Source organism: Acomys russatus, chromosome 14 (genome assembly GCF_903995435.1).
Source record: "Acomys russatus chromosome 14, mAcoRus1.1, whole genome shotgun sequence".
NCBI classification, from domain to species: domain Eukaryota; kingdom Metazoa; phylum Chordata; class Mammalia; order Rodentia; family Muridae; genus Acomys; species Acomys russatus.
Window position 1 is genome coordinate 55546017 of NC_067150.1, and position 16432 is coordinate 55562448.

The 16432-nt window shown below is 45.6% G+C and overlaps 1 protein-coding gene across 1 annotated transcript in view; it reads right to left on the bottom strand.

The window, feature by feature from the left end:
* Dis3l (DIS3 like exosome 3'-5' exoribonuclease) overlaps nucleotides 1-13305 on the bottom strand; it is a 36989-nt gene extending 23684 nt beyond the window's left edge. The window contains exons 1-4 of the mRNA XM_051156646.1: nucleotides 13119-13305; nucleotides 11745-11898; nucleotides 1996-2124; nucleotides 752-887 (exon numbers count right to left, since the gene is read on the bottom strand). Coding sequence (XP_051012603.1) covers nucleotides 752-887; nucleotides 1996-2124; nucleotides 11745-11898; nucleotides 13119-13257 — 558 coding nt within the window. The 5' untranslated portion in view covers nucleotides 13258-13305. The remainder of the gene's footprint in view (nucleotides 1-751; nucleotides 888-1995; nucleotides 2125-11744; nucleotides 11899-13118) is intronic.
* Nucleotides 13306-16432: the final 3127 nt, after the last annotated feature.

Genomic DNA, 16432 nt, shown 5'->3' on the forward strand with positions numbered 1-16432 from the left:
ACATAACATATAATACAAACATACAACACACACAAACACAGTTTACTGATAGCAGAGGCTTACAGGGATGCTTTTGAGTTCTGTGTTTCCCATAGTTCCAGGAGTCAGTCTGGGTTTGCTACAGTCAAGGCCACCTGGTCACCAATAATGCTATGGACATTTTTTTTAAAGACTTCTTTATGTGTATGAGTGTTTTGCTTGTCTGTATGTATGTGCACCACATGCACGCTTGGTGCTTGAGGAAGTCAGAAGAGGTCCACGTGGGTGTTGGGAACAGAACCCAGGTCCTCTGTGAGAGCAACAAGTATTCCAAACCACTAAGGCATTTCTCAGGCTCCCAGTGCGGACCATCTTAAAGTCTTCCTTCTGTTGCCTTTGTTTGTCTATTTGACTTTGTTTTGTTTTGTTTTGTTTTGAGCTTTGGCTGTCCTGGACTCAACTCTTATACCAGGCTGGCCTCCAACTCACAGAGATCTGCCTTCCTGGGCCTCCCGAGTGCTGGGATTAAAGGTGTGTGCCACAACTTCCTGGCTCCCTTTTATTTTTCCCATGACACAGACTCACTCTGTAGCCCACGGTAGCCTCAAACTTTCAGCAAGCCTCCTGTCTCATAATCTCTAGTATTAGGATTACAGGTGTGAAATCTTTCTCTTATCTGTGCTGTCAAAGGATCTAGATGGAGAGAGAGAGAGAGAGAGAGAGAGAGAGAGAGAGAGAGAGAGAGAGAGAGAGAGAGAGAGAGAGAAAATACCTTGAAAGAAATGACAAACACGCCCTCTGTTTTACTTCCATACTGTTGGATGGCCTCTTCATCTTCTGTCACCATAACGATGGGCATTCTGTCCTCACAGTGGTGATAGTACCAAACTGCTGAGTTGTAAATGCTCCTGGGAAGCAAAGGGTGCTGAGAGTCTCAGGCACAACACACAGCTGCTTTGAGAATGTCACACTGGCTCCCATCTGTCATCCTGTGTCCGTACAGCTAATCCCTCATTCTTTCTTTCGTTTGTTCGTTCTTTACACAATAACTACTTCCTGGATATCTACTCTGGATGACCAGGGAGCCAAGCCCTCCTTGAGAGACCAAAAGGAACTAGAAAGCACCTCCCATCTCTTCCTCCTAGATGTTCAGCCTGCTTTTGTTTAGACACCTCCAGACTCTGTCACTTTGCAATTCTTTCTAATTGGATGTTGAGGTACCAACCAAGCCCCATAGAAAATGACCAGGGACACCATGGAAAGAGAAACAAGTATCTAGCTAAGAGAAAAACCAGCTTCACCTGGCAACCTAAGACCTGAAAGGAAAGCACATGAATGCCTGGAATCTTCCCCCAAAAGCTGCAGTCTGGGGCCGGAGAACTGGCTTCCGGGCTGTGCTGCATTCTGGTGAAGCACATACACTTGAGAGGTCCATTTGTGCAGTGTCTGTCTCCCTCTCTGTAGGGCTGTGGGCACTTACATGCCACCCCAGGGAACCTTGGAGTTAACACTTAGGGGCAATTACCTAAGTGCCTGGGGTCCTGCATGTGGCCTCTCTAAGTCCCCAGCAGGACTAACTGAGCTCCCTTTTCTCACACTAGCCTCTTACCCTCCACTGCTCCCCATCTTACTGACATCACTTCCGCTCCTGCTCTGGGGAACCACTCTCCGCAAGCACCCCACACGCAAGTGCTAGCTTTATACTACTTTTGGGCAGACCTAAAGTAAGTCACTGCATTTTTCTAGAACAATTTCTATTTAGTGAAACTAGTCAAGGACATTAAATTGAGCAAGTCATCCTTTTTCTTAAGGCATCAAAGCTAACCCTTCCACTCTACCAGCCCTTGCTCCGGTCTAGGCAATGAACCCCTCAACCCCAAGCTTAACAATTATGTACTCAGATGACATATCTAAAACACCAACACTGCTGCTGTAGTATTTGGTATAGTACAGAGCAAGTCTGAAGGGCCACAGATGAGGAAAGAGAAGAGGACCCTATGGGGACTCCATGCGCACCTGGTCTGCCACTTCTCCATGGCCTCCCCCTTTTCCCGGGGGAGGTAACAGTGCTGCTGGAACTCGTTAGCAAAGAGAACGCAGTCATGGCGAGCATCCTTCAGGAGGTTTCGCAGTTTGTTATACTGTCTGTAACACAGGGGACAGAATAAATCTAACTTAGCACGTACTCATCTCTTGCCAGCTTCTGCCAGGGATCAAAACAGACAAGGCACCTCAGAGTGAGAGATGGATTGTTTAAAACCCAAGAAGTCTCCTAGCCCCCGGGAGACTAAGGCAGAAGGATCATGAGTTCGAGGGTGGTTTGGGAAACACAGTGAGAGCCTGTCTCAAAAGACAAAACAAGGGCTGGGAAGATGGCCAGGAGGTAAAAGTGCTGGCCACACACGCATGAGAACCTTAGTTCAAATTTCCCAGAACCCAAATAAAGTCAGGTGAGAGAATCTTATACTGGGAGACTGTAGGGTGGAAACAGGGAAACATCCAGAAGGTAGCCTGGTGTGTACAGCAGTGAACAGGAGATGCTGGCTGAACCAAAGGGAAAGGCAGAGACCAACAGCTGATGTTGTCCTCTGACCTCCACACATGCTGTGGCATGTACAGGTGCACATGTACACATGCACACACACGCACACATACACACACACACACTTTTCCTTTGACCTCCACACATGCTGTGGCATGCATGGGTGCATGCATGGGTGTACCTGTACACACACACACACACACACACACATACATGCACACTTGTCCTCTGATCTCCACACATGCTGTGGCATGCATGGGTGAACCTGTACATGTGTGTGCACATGCATGTGCAAATGTGCACACATGCACACATACATACATACACACTTTTCCTCTGACTTCTACACATGCTGTGGTACACACACACACACACACACACACACACACACACACACACACACACACACGCACGCACGCACGCGCACACACACTAATAATAATAATAAAAATGAAGGAAATAAGCCAACCCGCCCCTGAGAAGCATTTGCTCATACTGACTTTGGTGTACTCGGTGTTAGTGGTTCTCAGTGTTGCCTGTTAGTTGCCTGCACTTGGGGAAGGATCATTAATTAGTCGGCATATTAATTAGACCCCTGCTTCCCCTCAGAGGTATCTGCCCTCTTATAGCAGCAGCACGCAGAGGCAAGTAGAGCTTGGTAACTTTTTTGGCTCCCATTTTGTTGGCAAATGGTACTTTTAAGCATTAATACATTTCCCTTTAGCTGGCAGGCCTAGAAAAGGTCATGTAAAGTAAATAAGATTAAGGGTTTATCTGTGATTTGTATTTATGCACCCTCCATGATTTAACAAAGTAAGATAGAGGCATCTATCAGATAGTTAAGAGAAAGTATACGTTTCCCAGGCAAAAGAGCCTTCTAGCAATGAGAACCAGAACCACACCCAAACAGCAAGCCTACTGTGGCTCAGCTTCCAGGAAAGAGCTTTCCAAGAGCCAGTAATCAAGAGATACAGAAAACATGTAGGCAGGTATTTTAAAGGGAACTGGTTGGGCTGTTGGTTTTGCAGTGCTAGGAGCCAACCCAAGGCCTTGCACTCACTTTGGTTATTTGTGGACAAATGATTCCCTGGGGTAACATCCTTCCTTCAGCAAGTGTTTGCTACCTGCCTAGGCCAGGCCTTTGTCTGGAGAGGGTGAGCACCACTGCACTGAATGCCCTTGGAGACACCGTCCACACAGGCCACTTGCAGTGCCTGACTACTACAAAGCGAGTCCAGGACAGCCAAGGCTTCACAGAGAAACCCTGTCTCAAAACAACAACAATAATAACAACAAACAAACAATCCAAAAAACCAAAAACCAAGTAAATAAAACCACAAAACCAAACCAAACAAAAATGGGGTTCAGACAGATATCTAGGCAACCATGTTCAGTGACACCTTTTACAGCAGGCAAAAGGTGGACACACTTGAATGACAAGGAATAAATGATCCAATGTCAATATTACTTGCCTTAGAAAGGGGGATGCTGACACATGCTGTCATATGAATGAACCTGGACACTCAGCTACTAAGGACAAATGCTTGGCTCCAGCTGTGTAAGGCACCTAGAGTAGATACATGGAAGCAGACCACAGACTCACTTCTATGGCTGGGTCAGAAAGGGAGAGGTGGCATTAAGTAGTGTAGACCCTTAGTTGGGGAGATGAGGCGTTCTCAAGCTTGGGGTGCTGGACAGCTGCACAATGGTGCCAATGGACACAGCGCCACTCAACTGTACACTTAAGAATTAAGGAAATATCAACTTTTTAAAAAAAAAAAAAAAAAAAGGCAGGTTTTCACTTAGGCATGGTAGCACATGCCTTTAATCTCAGTACTTGAGAGGCAAAGGCAGGAGGATGTCTGTCTGAGTTAGAGGCTGGTCTGGTCTACATACTGAGTTCTAGCATAGCCAGGGCTATGTAGAGACCCTGTCTCAAAAACCTAAACCAAAACCAAAACCCAAAAAAAGCAAAAAGCCAAACCAAGCAAAACAAAACAAAAAAAACCCACAGCACTTTAGAGGTGTGAGTTTGAGGCCAGCCTATTTTACAAATTGAGTTCTAGGACAGCCATGGCTACACAGAGAAACCTTGACTCAAAAAAACAAAACAAATAAAAAAAACCAAACCAACCAAATAATAATAATAATAATAATAATAATAATAATAATAATAATAATAATAATAATGACAAAGTCCCATATAGCCCATGCTCATGTCAAACATGATATAGTGATCTTTCTGCCTCTACCTATCTGGTTTATGTGGTGCTGGGAAACAAATCCAACGCTTCACTTATGTTTGACAAGCGCTGTACAAATTGGGTTATAGCTCTACCCTCCAAAAATGTTGAAATATATATTTTTTTCATGAGAATTAAAGAAAAAAAAGCTATGGTACTTTGTAAAAACAAAAAAAAAAGCCAGGCAGTGGTGGTGCGCATCTTTTATCCCAGCACTCAGGAGGCAGAGGCAGGTGGATCACTGTGAGTTCGAGGCCAGCCTGGTCTACAAAGCTAGTCCAAGACAGTCAAGGCTACACAGAGAAACCCTCTCTTGAAAAACACACACACACAAAACCCCAAAAACAAAAACAAAAAGGAAAGAAAGGAAGGCCACAGAATCACTCCCTTCAGTGGGGTAAATTGGTGAAAGGACATGGGCAGGCTGGTGTGGCTTCCTGGGGCAGGCCTGAGACAGAAGCACAAATACAAGAAAGCTAGAGAAACAGCCCAAATGTGATGAGAGGACAGAGCATTCAAGGCAGCAGACGCACTGCTCCTGTCTTCAGTACTCAATCCATGGCAGGGCCTTAGGGATGTAGGCACAGCACCTGGGTCAGCACTGAGGTAAGGCCAGGATTTGGAGTCTGAATAAACCTCCACCTGCAGGATCCAGTTTCCTCTGCCAGCTCTATACACATCACCCTCACTTATTCATTTATTATTTTGTGAGACAGGCTCTCCTATGTCAACCAGGCTGGCCTTGAACTCACAGAAATCAATCTGCCTTCCAAGTGCTGGGATCACCTGACATACCTGGCATCACCTTCATTTTAAATTGTATTAAATGTTGTGTGTGCATGATGTGTGTGTGTGTGTGTGTGTGTGTGTGTGTGTGTGTGTAGGGGGGAGGTTGTGCACACCACAAAATACACGTGGAGGGCATAGGACAACTCTGTGGAGTTGGTTCTCTCTGTCCATTTTATGAGGGTTCTGTGGGTTTCCATTTGTCAGCCAGATAAAGGGAACGGACTAATGGCAGGAGAATACTGATGGGTGATGGGGAAGACGGGGACTCAGCAGTGAATCAGCCTGAGCATGACAGTCAGGGCTTCTTGGAGATGTGTAGGCCTCTGGCTATAATTTAGTAGTGCACACATGCAACACAGTCATAATTTCTGTTAGTCAGGCTTTGCAGTGTTTATGATAGAACCAGGCAGACAGCGGCCTGTGTGAAGTCAGCACGGAGAAGCTTCGCAGCACCTTGGACACATTTCACCAGGGTGCTTGCAGTAGCTTAAGACAGTCAAGACCTTCCATCTTACCCAGTCCAGGAACGGGGAGAGGTAGGAAGATTAGGCATCCCAGGTCATTCTTGGCTACAAGGAGTTTGAGCCAACCTGGGCTACATGAGATTCTCTTAAAACAAAAGTTTCAGTCTTACTGAAAACAAAAGAAGGTACATAGACAGGCTTAGATGTTTTCCAAAGGTTTATCAACTAAATGTTCCAACAATTTCCTGGAGATGACTAAAGCAACTTCTTTAGACTGAATTTTGGGGGTGGGGCCTATATTGCCCAGGCTAGCTGTGAATTCCTGGGTTCAAGTAAGCCTTTGGTCTCAGCCTCCCAAGTGCATGGCAGCGTGCCCAGCTTGATGGTGGCCTTGCCTAGAGATGCAACACCCTCCTCTGCTGGTAATGCCCTCTAAGGGCTAGAAAAAGGAAGAACCGGGGGAAATGAACGCAGCAGTGTCTATTTTGGCTTTGCAGTGCCACGCTAGGCTCTCCTAGACTTACTTGCAGGCGTCCTACAATTTCAATATGCTTATGTTCCTAGTTCTATTAGCCAATACTTTCGTGGACTTTATGGAGTACATTTTGGAGTATCTCAACAATCATCACGCTGTAATTTGAATCATAGAAAATGACGTTATTTGCTTTGTGCTCAGGTGCATGCTCATGTAAGAGGTCAGAGGACAACATACAGGAGCCGGTTTTCTCCTTCTAGCATCTGTGTCCCAGAGACTGACCTGAGGTCTCAGGCTTGGTGACAAGTGCCTTTTTAAAAAAATTTAATTTAATTTATGTTCATTGGTGTGGGGGTGTCAGATCTTAGAGTTACAGACAGTTATGAGCTGCCATATAGGTGCTGGGAATTGAACACGCGGGTCCTTTGGAAGAGCAGGCAGTGCTCTTAACCACTGAGCCATCTCTCCAGCCCGGTGACAAGTGCCTTCACCTGCTGAGCCATTTGCTAACACTGAATTTTTTATTTTTTAATTGTATTTATTTATTTATTTTTGGTTTTTCGAGATAGGGTCTCTCTGTGTAGTTTTGGCTGTCCTAGACTTGCTTTGTAGACTAGTTGATTTAATTAGTATGCTTATATGTCTGTGTGTGAGCCTGTGCATAGCAGAGCACACATGTGGGTGTCAGGAGACAACCTATAGGAGTTAGTTTGCTCCTTCTACCATGTAGGTACCAGGGATTGAATTCAGGTTGTCAGGCTTTAAACACACACACACACACACACACACACACACTCACCTGGCTTCTTTCATTTAGCACAATGTTTTCAAGGTTCATCCAAGAGGTAACATGTTCAGTCCTTTTTATAGCTGAATAATATTCTATTTTATGGATATACCATGTTTTCTTAAATGTTATCAATTGAAGGTCACTGGGGTTGTTGCTACTGTCTAGCCATCATAAATTAAGTTGCTGGACCAGTGAGAGAGCTCAGTAGATAAAATAACTTGTAGTGCAGACCTGATAAACTGAGTGCAATCCCTGGATCCTGCAGTGCATCCCAAAGGTTGTCCTCTGACCTCTACTCACACACTTACAGCACACACATTACATTACATACACACATACACACAAATAATAAAAATCTAAAAGTAAAACGAATCCACTAGGAATATCTCCAGTGTTTTCAGTTTCAGTATGGATGTACTTCCAGTTCCCATGGTTACGGATGTACCTCCAGTTCCCATGGTTACATACTTAGGAAATGTTATTGATTCCTACCTACTGAATAGGTCTTGAGAGCACCCATTTCTGCCCGTGTCTAAGCTGCTAGTATCCTCACTATAGTTTGGGGATGGTTTGAACGTGTTCTCTGGTGCATTGAGATTTCATCCCCCTTGTGAGATATTCAGTGTGGAAAGTCAATCAAATTCCTGTGCATAAAAGTGGTGAATCTGGGAAGTGGTTAGGATTCAAAGGTCATCAGGTAGAGTCCCAGGTGAATTGCTGGTGGCTTTCCACAAAGGAGAAAAGTAATGTACCTGAACGTTTTGTTATAATAATGCAGAACAGGCTAATACAACACCTCATCTATTACAGCCACAGCCTCCAGCTTTCTTTCCTCCAGGACTCTTTTCTTTTTTCTTTTCAATATTTTTAAATTTAATTTTATTTTTTGGTTTTCCGGGACAAGGTCTGTCTGTGTATCCTTGGCTGTCCTGGACTCACTCTGTAGGCCAGGCTGGCTTCAAACTCACAGCAATCTGCCTGCCTCTGCCTCCTGAGTGCTGGGATTAAAGGCGTGTGCCACCATGCCTGGCTTCAGGACTCTTTTCAAACAAATCTAGAAATCTTTTTACAACAGGAACCTGATGTCATGCGACCCTGAACCCTTCCTTGACATCCCCAAAGCCCACGGGGCCTTCCAGTTGACCAAGTGTCCTTTCAGTTCCTTGAGCTTGTCACATCTCCTTATGGATGCATTGGCCAGAAGTCTCCTTTTTCTAGAAAGCTTTTTCCCATTGCCTGGTCTGCTCCTCCTTGTCCTTAAGCGCTTGGTTTAGGCAGCTCATTCAGTAAAGCCCTTTGTTGCTCCCTGGTTGGCTGGGGCTGTGCTACAGCCATGTCCGGGTACCTCAGAACATCTGCCACAGATGTGGCTCTACATCTGTTTGTGAGATTATCTGAGCTTGTCTGTCCTCTCTCAGGGCTGGATCTACTGTTGTTTACTGATGTGTTCTCAGTCCTAGCAGTCTCTGGATAAACATTTGGATGAACACACGCACATCTGAGTGCATGAATGTGGGGAGAGCCTCGCCGAGTCATCAAGTGCCCCTTCATTAAATAAGCATTTGAGGATTGCTAGGTGACAGATGTGTGATTACCCTGAACAATCAAAGGCTTGACATTATTCAGTTGGTCTCTACAGTTTATTTATGAGAACAGGCATTCTCTGCATTGGTGTTCCTGAGATCAAAACATAAAATCACACAACAGGATTACAGGTTATATCTCTCTGTTGTTAAATGCAACTCTGGAGATTTCATTTCATTAGAATAACACATTACCTGAGAGCCAGCCCCTGTGCATTCATGTTCCATACCTGAGGGCACTTCATTTACAGATGGAAAACATCTAGAAATAAAAGACTGGACTGTACGAAGAATGGATGCTTTCCCTGTCTTTGTTCCTCATACAATGCAGTATAACAGCAGCTTTGCCAGCACCTGGGCTGTGTTAGATATTTTAGTAACCTAGAGCTGATTCAGAGCCTAAAGGATGACCAGTGAAGGTTATATGCAAATACCATGCTATTAAAACAACTTTAAAGTCGGATGTGGTGGCACATGCCTTTAATTCCAGCACTTGAGAGGCAGAGGCAGGCAGATCGCTGTGAGTTCGAGGCCAGTCTAGTCTACAAAGTGAGTCCAGGACAGCCAAGACTACACAGAGAAACCCTGTCTCAAAACAAAACAAAATAAAACAAAAACCCCCCAACTTTTATTATCCTTATCTTTTAGGAGGAAGATGGGCATGTCATAGTGCACATGTGGAGGTCAGAGGACAGTTTGAGAGCAGGCTTTCTCCTTCCATCATGTGGACACGGAGGATTGAACTAAGGTCATCAGGCTTGGTGGCAAGCTCCTTTACATACTGAGCCACTTTGTTGGCCCAGTGCCATTTTATTTATTGCTTTGTTATTTAAAAAATTTTAATTACATTTATTCATTTTAATGTGTGACTGTTTTGCCTGAATGTATGTATATATATTATGAAATTGCTTGGTGCCCACCAAGGTCAGAAGAGGCATTGGGCCCCGTGGAACTGGAGTTTAGTTTTAGGTGGTTGTAAACCACCCTGTAGCTGAGGGGATCAGACTTGGCTCCTCTGCAAGAGTGACAACTGGTCTTAACCACTGGACCATCTCTCCAACTCTCCTAATGCCATTTTATATCTGGAACTTGAGCAGCTGCAGATTTTGGAAGCCCTGGGGCCCTAAGACTAATTCCTTTTATAAACCAAGGGACTCTACTATAATACATTTACAGTTTTATAATAATGTGCTGTTTATTAAATTAAAGGTCTAATTTGGTCTTAAGGTTTATTAAGTACTTAGACATGAAGGCTAAAATAGATTTATAGCTAAATACCAATACAATTACGCATGTTTGTTTGTTAAGACAGAGGCTCATATAGTCTACACTGGATTCAAGCCTCCTGTATAACCGAGGCTAACCTAGAACTCCTGACCTTTCTACTTTACAATTCCTGGGACTGCAGGTGGCTGCCACTATGCCTGGCTATCAGGTAACCAGGAGAACATTTTCTGCTAGAAACAGGGCTGATATCGCAATGTTGGAGGGAGCCTACATCTGGGTGCTTGGCTTCCCTGTTAAAGCCACCAAGAGTGCAAGCTGATGAAGCACTTATCTAAGAAAGCATGGGGGTGGCAGGGTGACTTCCCCATGCCTCACCCTTGGCTTTCTCACAGAGAGTACTAGGACACAGGGTAAGGCACAGCAAAACCCAGCAGCAGGAGCTCATGATCAAGCTAACTACTGATCATTCGGGAGAAAGGACCCTTAAATCCTAACTGTTTGCTTTCTGTTGTCCCAGGAATTGGTTTTCAAAAACAACCCTAATATTAAAAACATTTTAGAAAACAGAAGTTGCAGAGGCTTGCGGTGTGTAAGCCATCTTCTGAAAGGTAACAACAAATTGATTTTAGTAAAAGAAATTGAAATATGACACCTGCAGCAGTGTTTAAACCTGGATGTGTGTAAACATTTATATCTCTGTGTCTGAATAAAATCAACTTCAAGCTCATTTTAAAATACTCAATTTGGAAAAAAAAAAAAAAACCCATGCCCATTCCAGCTAATGTATATTTTTCTGAACTGAGCATAAGGACAATTTATCATTTTCATATACAAATAAAGAAAAGTGTACCTTTTACTACCAAAGTCTGAAGAAACCAAAACATCTTAAAAACAGAATAAATACCGTTTCTGCTTGTTAAATAACTGGGGGTGTTGAGGGTGGGAATATATGATTCTAACATGCTAGTCTTTTAGTCTTAGTTCAGGTCATAAAAGTTCCCAAATGTTAAATGAAGCAAAACTGTATTTTAAGGTATTTTCACAGAAAGGGGCAATTACTCTTTCATTTAGGTACAAGGCAAGAATTTTAAACTGGTTCAATTAGAAATGTTTTGTTCAGCAAATACAATTACTGTGGCTGATAGTTAGAGGACTAATCTAAAAATAAGAATGAGTTATTTTTTAATTTCATTGAATAAATCACTGTAAGCACAATCTGCATCCACAATAAAGGAAGATAAGATTTAAAAGTATTCTTTTTCTCAAGAGAAGAATGCTCCTGAAACAATATATCTATAAATAAGAAGATTAAATAATATACATTATTAGCAAAAATAAGAAGAAGGAATAATGTGCTATGTATAAAAATGTAAATCAGAAGCCAGTTCACCATAGAATCTTAAATACCTACATCCCGGGGACATTGCAGTTTATTGATCTATAGTCAGATCTTTTGGCCAGGTGTTGATGCACACATATAAAACGTTACTGCATTCCTCACTAGCAAAGAGAATACCAAATTAGTTTCAAAACTCCTCCCTTTCTGACAAAATAATGAATTCCTCCTCTTCCCCTCCAACAAAGGACCTTTTCTAAAGGGGGTGGGGGAACCTGTACCATAAATAAATAAATAAATAATACAAAACAGATACCTCCGGCCTCTCTGATGCTGCACAGCTTGACAAGCCGTTTGCATGAAAATAATTCCCCTCAACTCGGAGAACTCGAGGACCTCAAGGTAATCCTGGACAACTTTCCAGTCGGGGATCACATAATGAGTCACTTCGGCAGACAAGAGCTTCCCATCTGAAACATAATTCAGAGCGGAAGCGATTAGGTAACATTTTCAAACCTAGTTTATGACTATTTCAATGTCACAGTGCCCCCGGTGCGCAAAATAACTTCTCATCTTAATTTCACCTTGAAGTTTTTAAAAGACAAGACAAATCTACTTCGGTAGAGGCCCAAAAGTTCAGGGTAGATTCACTGCCGCCCTCTCCCTCTCTCAGCTGTGATTAAATACAAGCCTAACATGGTTTATGCTGTAGCTAGTACTTCGAGAGAGGATGACTGATATTTTAAAAACAGGTACATCCTGGGAAGACACTAAATTTCCATGAACTCATCACTGACTTGCCTGGAAGTCGTACTGGATATTTACATATCCATTTATATACCTTCATCGACATGCAAGTATACATATATGCGCACATATGTATGCTCCAGAGTGTGCAGGCGTGTGTATGTGTATGTACGTGTGTGTTGAACACTCGTATGTACCCCAAAATTCCAAGGATGTGCAATCCTTGGCCAGTGGCAGGGCTTCCACTGAACTGACAGCTGTTTGGTCCAGCTGTGACCTCAAACATACATATTCTGAAAAGACCCCTTGCGCTCATCTATCACTAATAGTAAGGGGCAACCCTGCAGCCTGAAAGGGGGGCAGGCCTGGCCTACTGCAGTCCCCAGCTCAACACTGAAGTCGCATGATGACCCATCTGACAGTGCTGGAGAGAGTCTGCAGAGGAGCCGAGCAGGCAATGTCAAACGTCCGGCAGTGCGCTCTGGAGCAGCCACTCTGGGGTGGGACCCTCGGCTTCCTCCGACGCCACCGAGATGCGGGCGGAGAGGGGGAGGCGCCTACCCTCTTAGGTCGCTTGGAAAAAAACCGAAGCACCGGGTCCCTGCAGGCTCTTGGGGGGGGGGGGGGGGGGCCTGGCCGTCGCAGTCGGCGAGTCCTGGGACCGGTGCCGCCTACTTCCGACCAGCAGGAGGGATGACGGGACACGGAGGTCGCTCCGGGCGGCGGTCTCCCGGGCTGCCCGGGTTCCGCCAGGCCCTGGCTGCCTTGCTCGCTCCCGCACGGCCCCGCGAGGCTCCGGCTCGGCCCTTGACGCCAGGCCAGAGCCGCCCTCGCCCCTTAGGTCCCGGCTCCCTTCGATCGCGCTCGGCAGCCCTCGCTACTTCAGGCCCCGGCCTCCCTCGCTCCTCCGGCCCCGGCCTCCCCGGTCCATCCCGGCCCTGACCGTTGCGGCAGGCGGCGGGCTGCGGACACAGCGGGCTGTTGCAGGGCACGCTGGGCCGCAGGTAGTGCTCGCGCACGATCCGCAGCGTCCGGCCCTGGAAGGTCCTCAGCAGCAGCACCTTCTCCCGCTTCTGCAGCATGCTGGCGGCGGCGGTGTCGCCCGGCGCGGCGGCCGGGAAACGGCGGGTGGCGGGCGGAGGCGAGGCCGAGGCTTGGGGCCCGCCCCACCGGGAACGACTTAGTCCCGGCAGAGAGTCCGCCTAGCCTGGCCCAGCCCCGCCCGCGCCTGGATTCCTCTCTAAACTTTAGTTGCCCCGGGCGGACTGGCGGGCAGAGTGTAGATAAACTGCTCGCCCAAAGGATCAGCGGGCATGACGCTGGGGTGTGGGAGCTAATCTAAAAGTCCCGTGTGAAAAGATAATTTAACCTTTGAGTCTACCCACAGGCTCGTGTGGGAAGGGCTGCCGTGTTAACAGGTGTCATAACCAGGGTTTTTGCTTTCGTTTTTTTTTTTCCAGACAGGGTCTCTCTGTGTAGCTTTGGCTGTCCTGGATTCACTTTGTAGACCAGGCTGGCCTCGAACTCACAATGATCCCCCTGCCTCTGCCTCCCGAGTGCTGGGATTAAAGGCGTGCACCCACCGGCTAAGTAGAGTTTTCTCGTCCATGCTTTTGCAGTATCTGAAAGAATTGAAAGGCTCAGCAAATAAGCTGGTAATGCTGCTTGGCTAAACATGTTTTCTCCTTCAGAATATGCTTATTTTAAAATTTAATACATGTAAACATTCAATCACTACAGATAAAATGAAAGCCAGTTCTTCTGGGGTAAACCCTGTACAACTTTTATAGCGTTGGCAGCTTCTGGCAAAGGAATTCTTAAAAACTGCCTTTGACACAGTCACAGAGTACTGAGCTTGTAGCTCTTGACAAAAAGGACAGTATCTTGGGAGCCCACACATCCTTCTCCAAGCACTTAGACCACTGGAAATACATTAGCAGCTTCTCACAGCACAGTCTCATTTAGCTTTCTGAAATCAAAGGAGTGGGCGTTTATTTGTATCCCTGTTTTATAGGCTGTGAGGCTTCATTAGGGAGCCCACCTGCCCAAGGATACCTAGTTATTAAGTGGCAGAACCGATGTTCATGCCAGCAACTGCTCAACTCCAAAGCAGATTCCTTTGTTTGTTTGTTTGTTTTGGGTTTTCAAGACAGGGTTTCTCTGTGTAGCCTTGGCTGTCCTGGACTCACTTTGTAGACCAGGTTGGCCTCGAACTCACAGAGATCCACCTGCCTCTGCCTCCTGAGTGCTGCTGTGGGCCACCACACCTGGCTCTCCAAAGCAGGTTTTAGGTATCATCTACTCACAGGTGAGTAAAACGAAGGGCCTTTGCCCAAGAAATTTACTTCTTGGCAAGCTTTGGCTAAGGTGGCTGGCCCAGCTGGTGGCAAACAGGGGTTCTTCCTATGTATGCTGCTGAGGGGAGCCAGGTCCAGCCTCTCATTTCACCCCAAGGGAATGATGTATAAAGGGCCATGGTCCCCTCCTTCCTTGTAACACTCAGGGTGAAACTCAAGGGAGACTTACACAGATGGGGAAATAGTGTAGAGCTGGCACACAGGCAAAGAGGGTCCTTAAAACTATCCACAGTGAAAGAGACCCTCAGGTCTAAGACAGGAGGAGTCAGTTTCAGAAAGCCCAGAAGCCAGTGGGTAGTCCAAATTGCTCCCTAGATAAAAGTTTTTAAAATGCTTTAGAAAACTCCCCACAAGTCCCTCCGTGGTTCCCTTCCTAACATTTCTCTGGGATTGGAGGCATGACTTTGATTGGGTTACTAATCTGCCCTTAATATCTCTCTTCAGCACTTTGTAGCTTGAAATTGTCTGCAAATGAATGATCCTTTAAGGAATAGTGCGTATCTAGGGTTCTACTGAGAGTTGATTGTTATCAGTATTTAAAATAAGGTTGCAGATGTAGCTTAGTCGGTAGAGTGCTTGCCTAGCATGCACAAAGTTCTATCCTTAGCCGGGCGTGGTGGCGCACGCCTTTAATCCCAGCACTCGGGAGGCAGAGGGAGGCAGATCACTGTGAGTTCGAGGCCAGCCTGGTCTACAAAGTGAGTCCAGGATGGCCAAGGCTACACAGAGAAACCCTGTCTCGAAAAACCAAAAAAAAAAAAAAGTTCTATCCTTAAAAAAAAAAAAAGCCAAAACTCAAAAACCTGGATGTGGTGGCCCACGGACCTATAAGCTCATTACTTGGGAGGTAGAAACAATAGACTCAAAAGTTCAAGGCCAGTCTTGGCTATACAGTAAGCTGGAGGCCAGCCTGGGATGCACGAGATGATATCTCAGAAAATAAGTTAATTACAGCAATCTAATGCCCATTGCACATCTCCTTTGTTTGTATTGGGGCAATAATGTACAAACTATTTATGAGATGGTCTCAGTACCCAGGTTGGCCTCAAATTTACCATGTAGCTAAATGCTGGGATTATAGGTGGCTGGGGATGGAACTGCGGGCTTTGTGCGTTCCAGGTGGGCACTGAGCCTCACCCTTAGCCTCCTTCTCCCTCCCAACCCACCCCTTTCCCTCTCCATATTTTGGAGGCAGGCTAACCTTGAACTCTTTGCACTAACTCCTCCTCCCCTGACTCTCAAGTGCTGGGATTCTTATGTACCCAGGCCTGGCTTTACACATTCTGTTGAGGAACATGACTCCTTAGTTCTTAGAACTAATGACCTATGATAGGCGAGGGCCTTTTGGCTGTTGGGTGGGTGGTTTGTCTTGTTAGCAGTCTAAGCCCCCTGGACTGAAAAAGCGCCTATCAGGCAGAATAAACTAGTTTATACAGCAGAATTATGAAACTTAAAAATACCAGTTTTGGCCGGTGGTGGCACATGCTTTTGACCCCAGCACTCTGGAGACTGAGGCAATCAGATCTCTGAGCTCAAGGCCAGACTGATCTACAGAGTACACTCTAGGCAGCCGGGGCTACACTGAGAAACCCTGTCTTGAAATACCAAAATAATAATCAATTAAAATAAAATCAATTTCAGCTGGGCATGGTGGTGCACGCCTTTAATTCCAGCACCTGGGAGGCAGAGGCAGGTGGATCGCTGTGAGTTCGAGGCCAGCCTGGTCTATAAAGTGAGTCCAAGACGGCTAAGATAACAGAGAAACCCTGTCTGGAAAAGCCAAGATCAATGTGATGGCTCAGCAGGTAAAGGCACCTGCTGTACAACACGCATATACTTTAAATAAAATGTAATAAATTAATTAAAAACATTATCGGTGTCTCAGGTCAAGATGATGCAT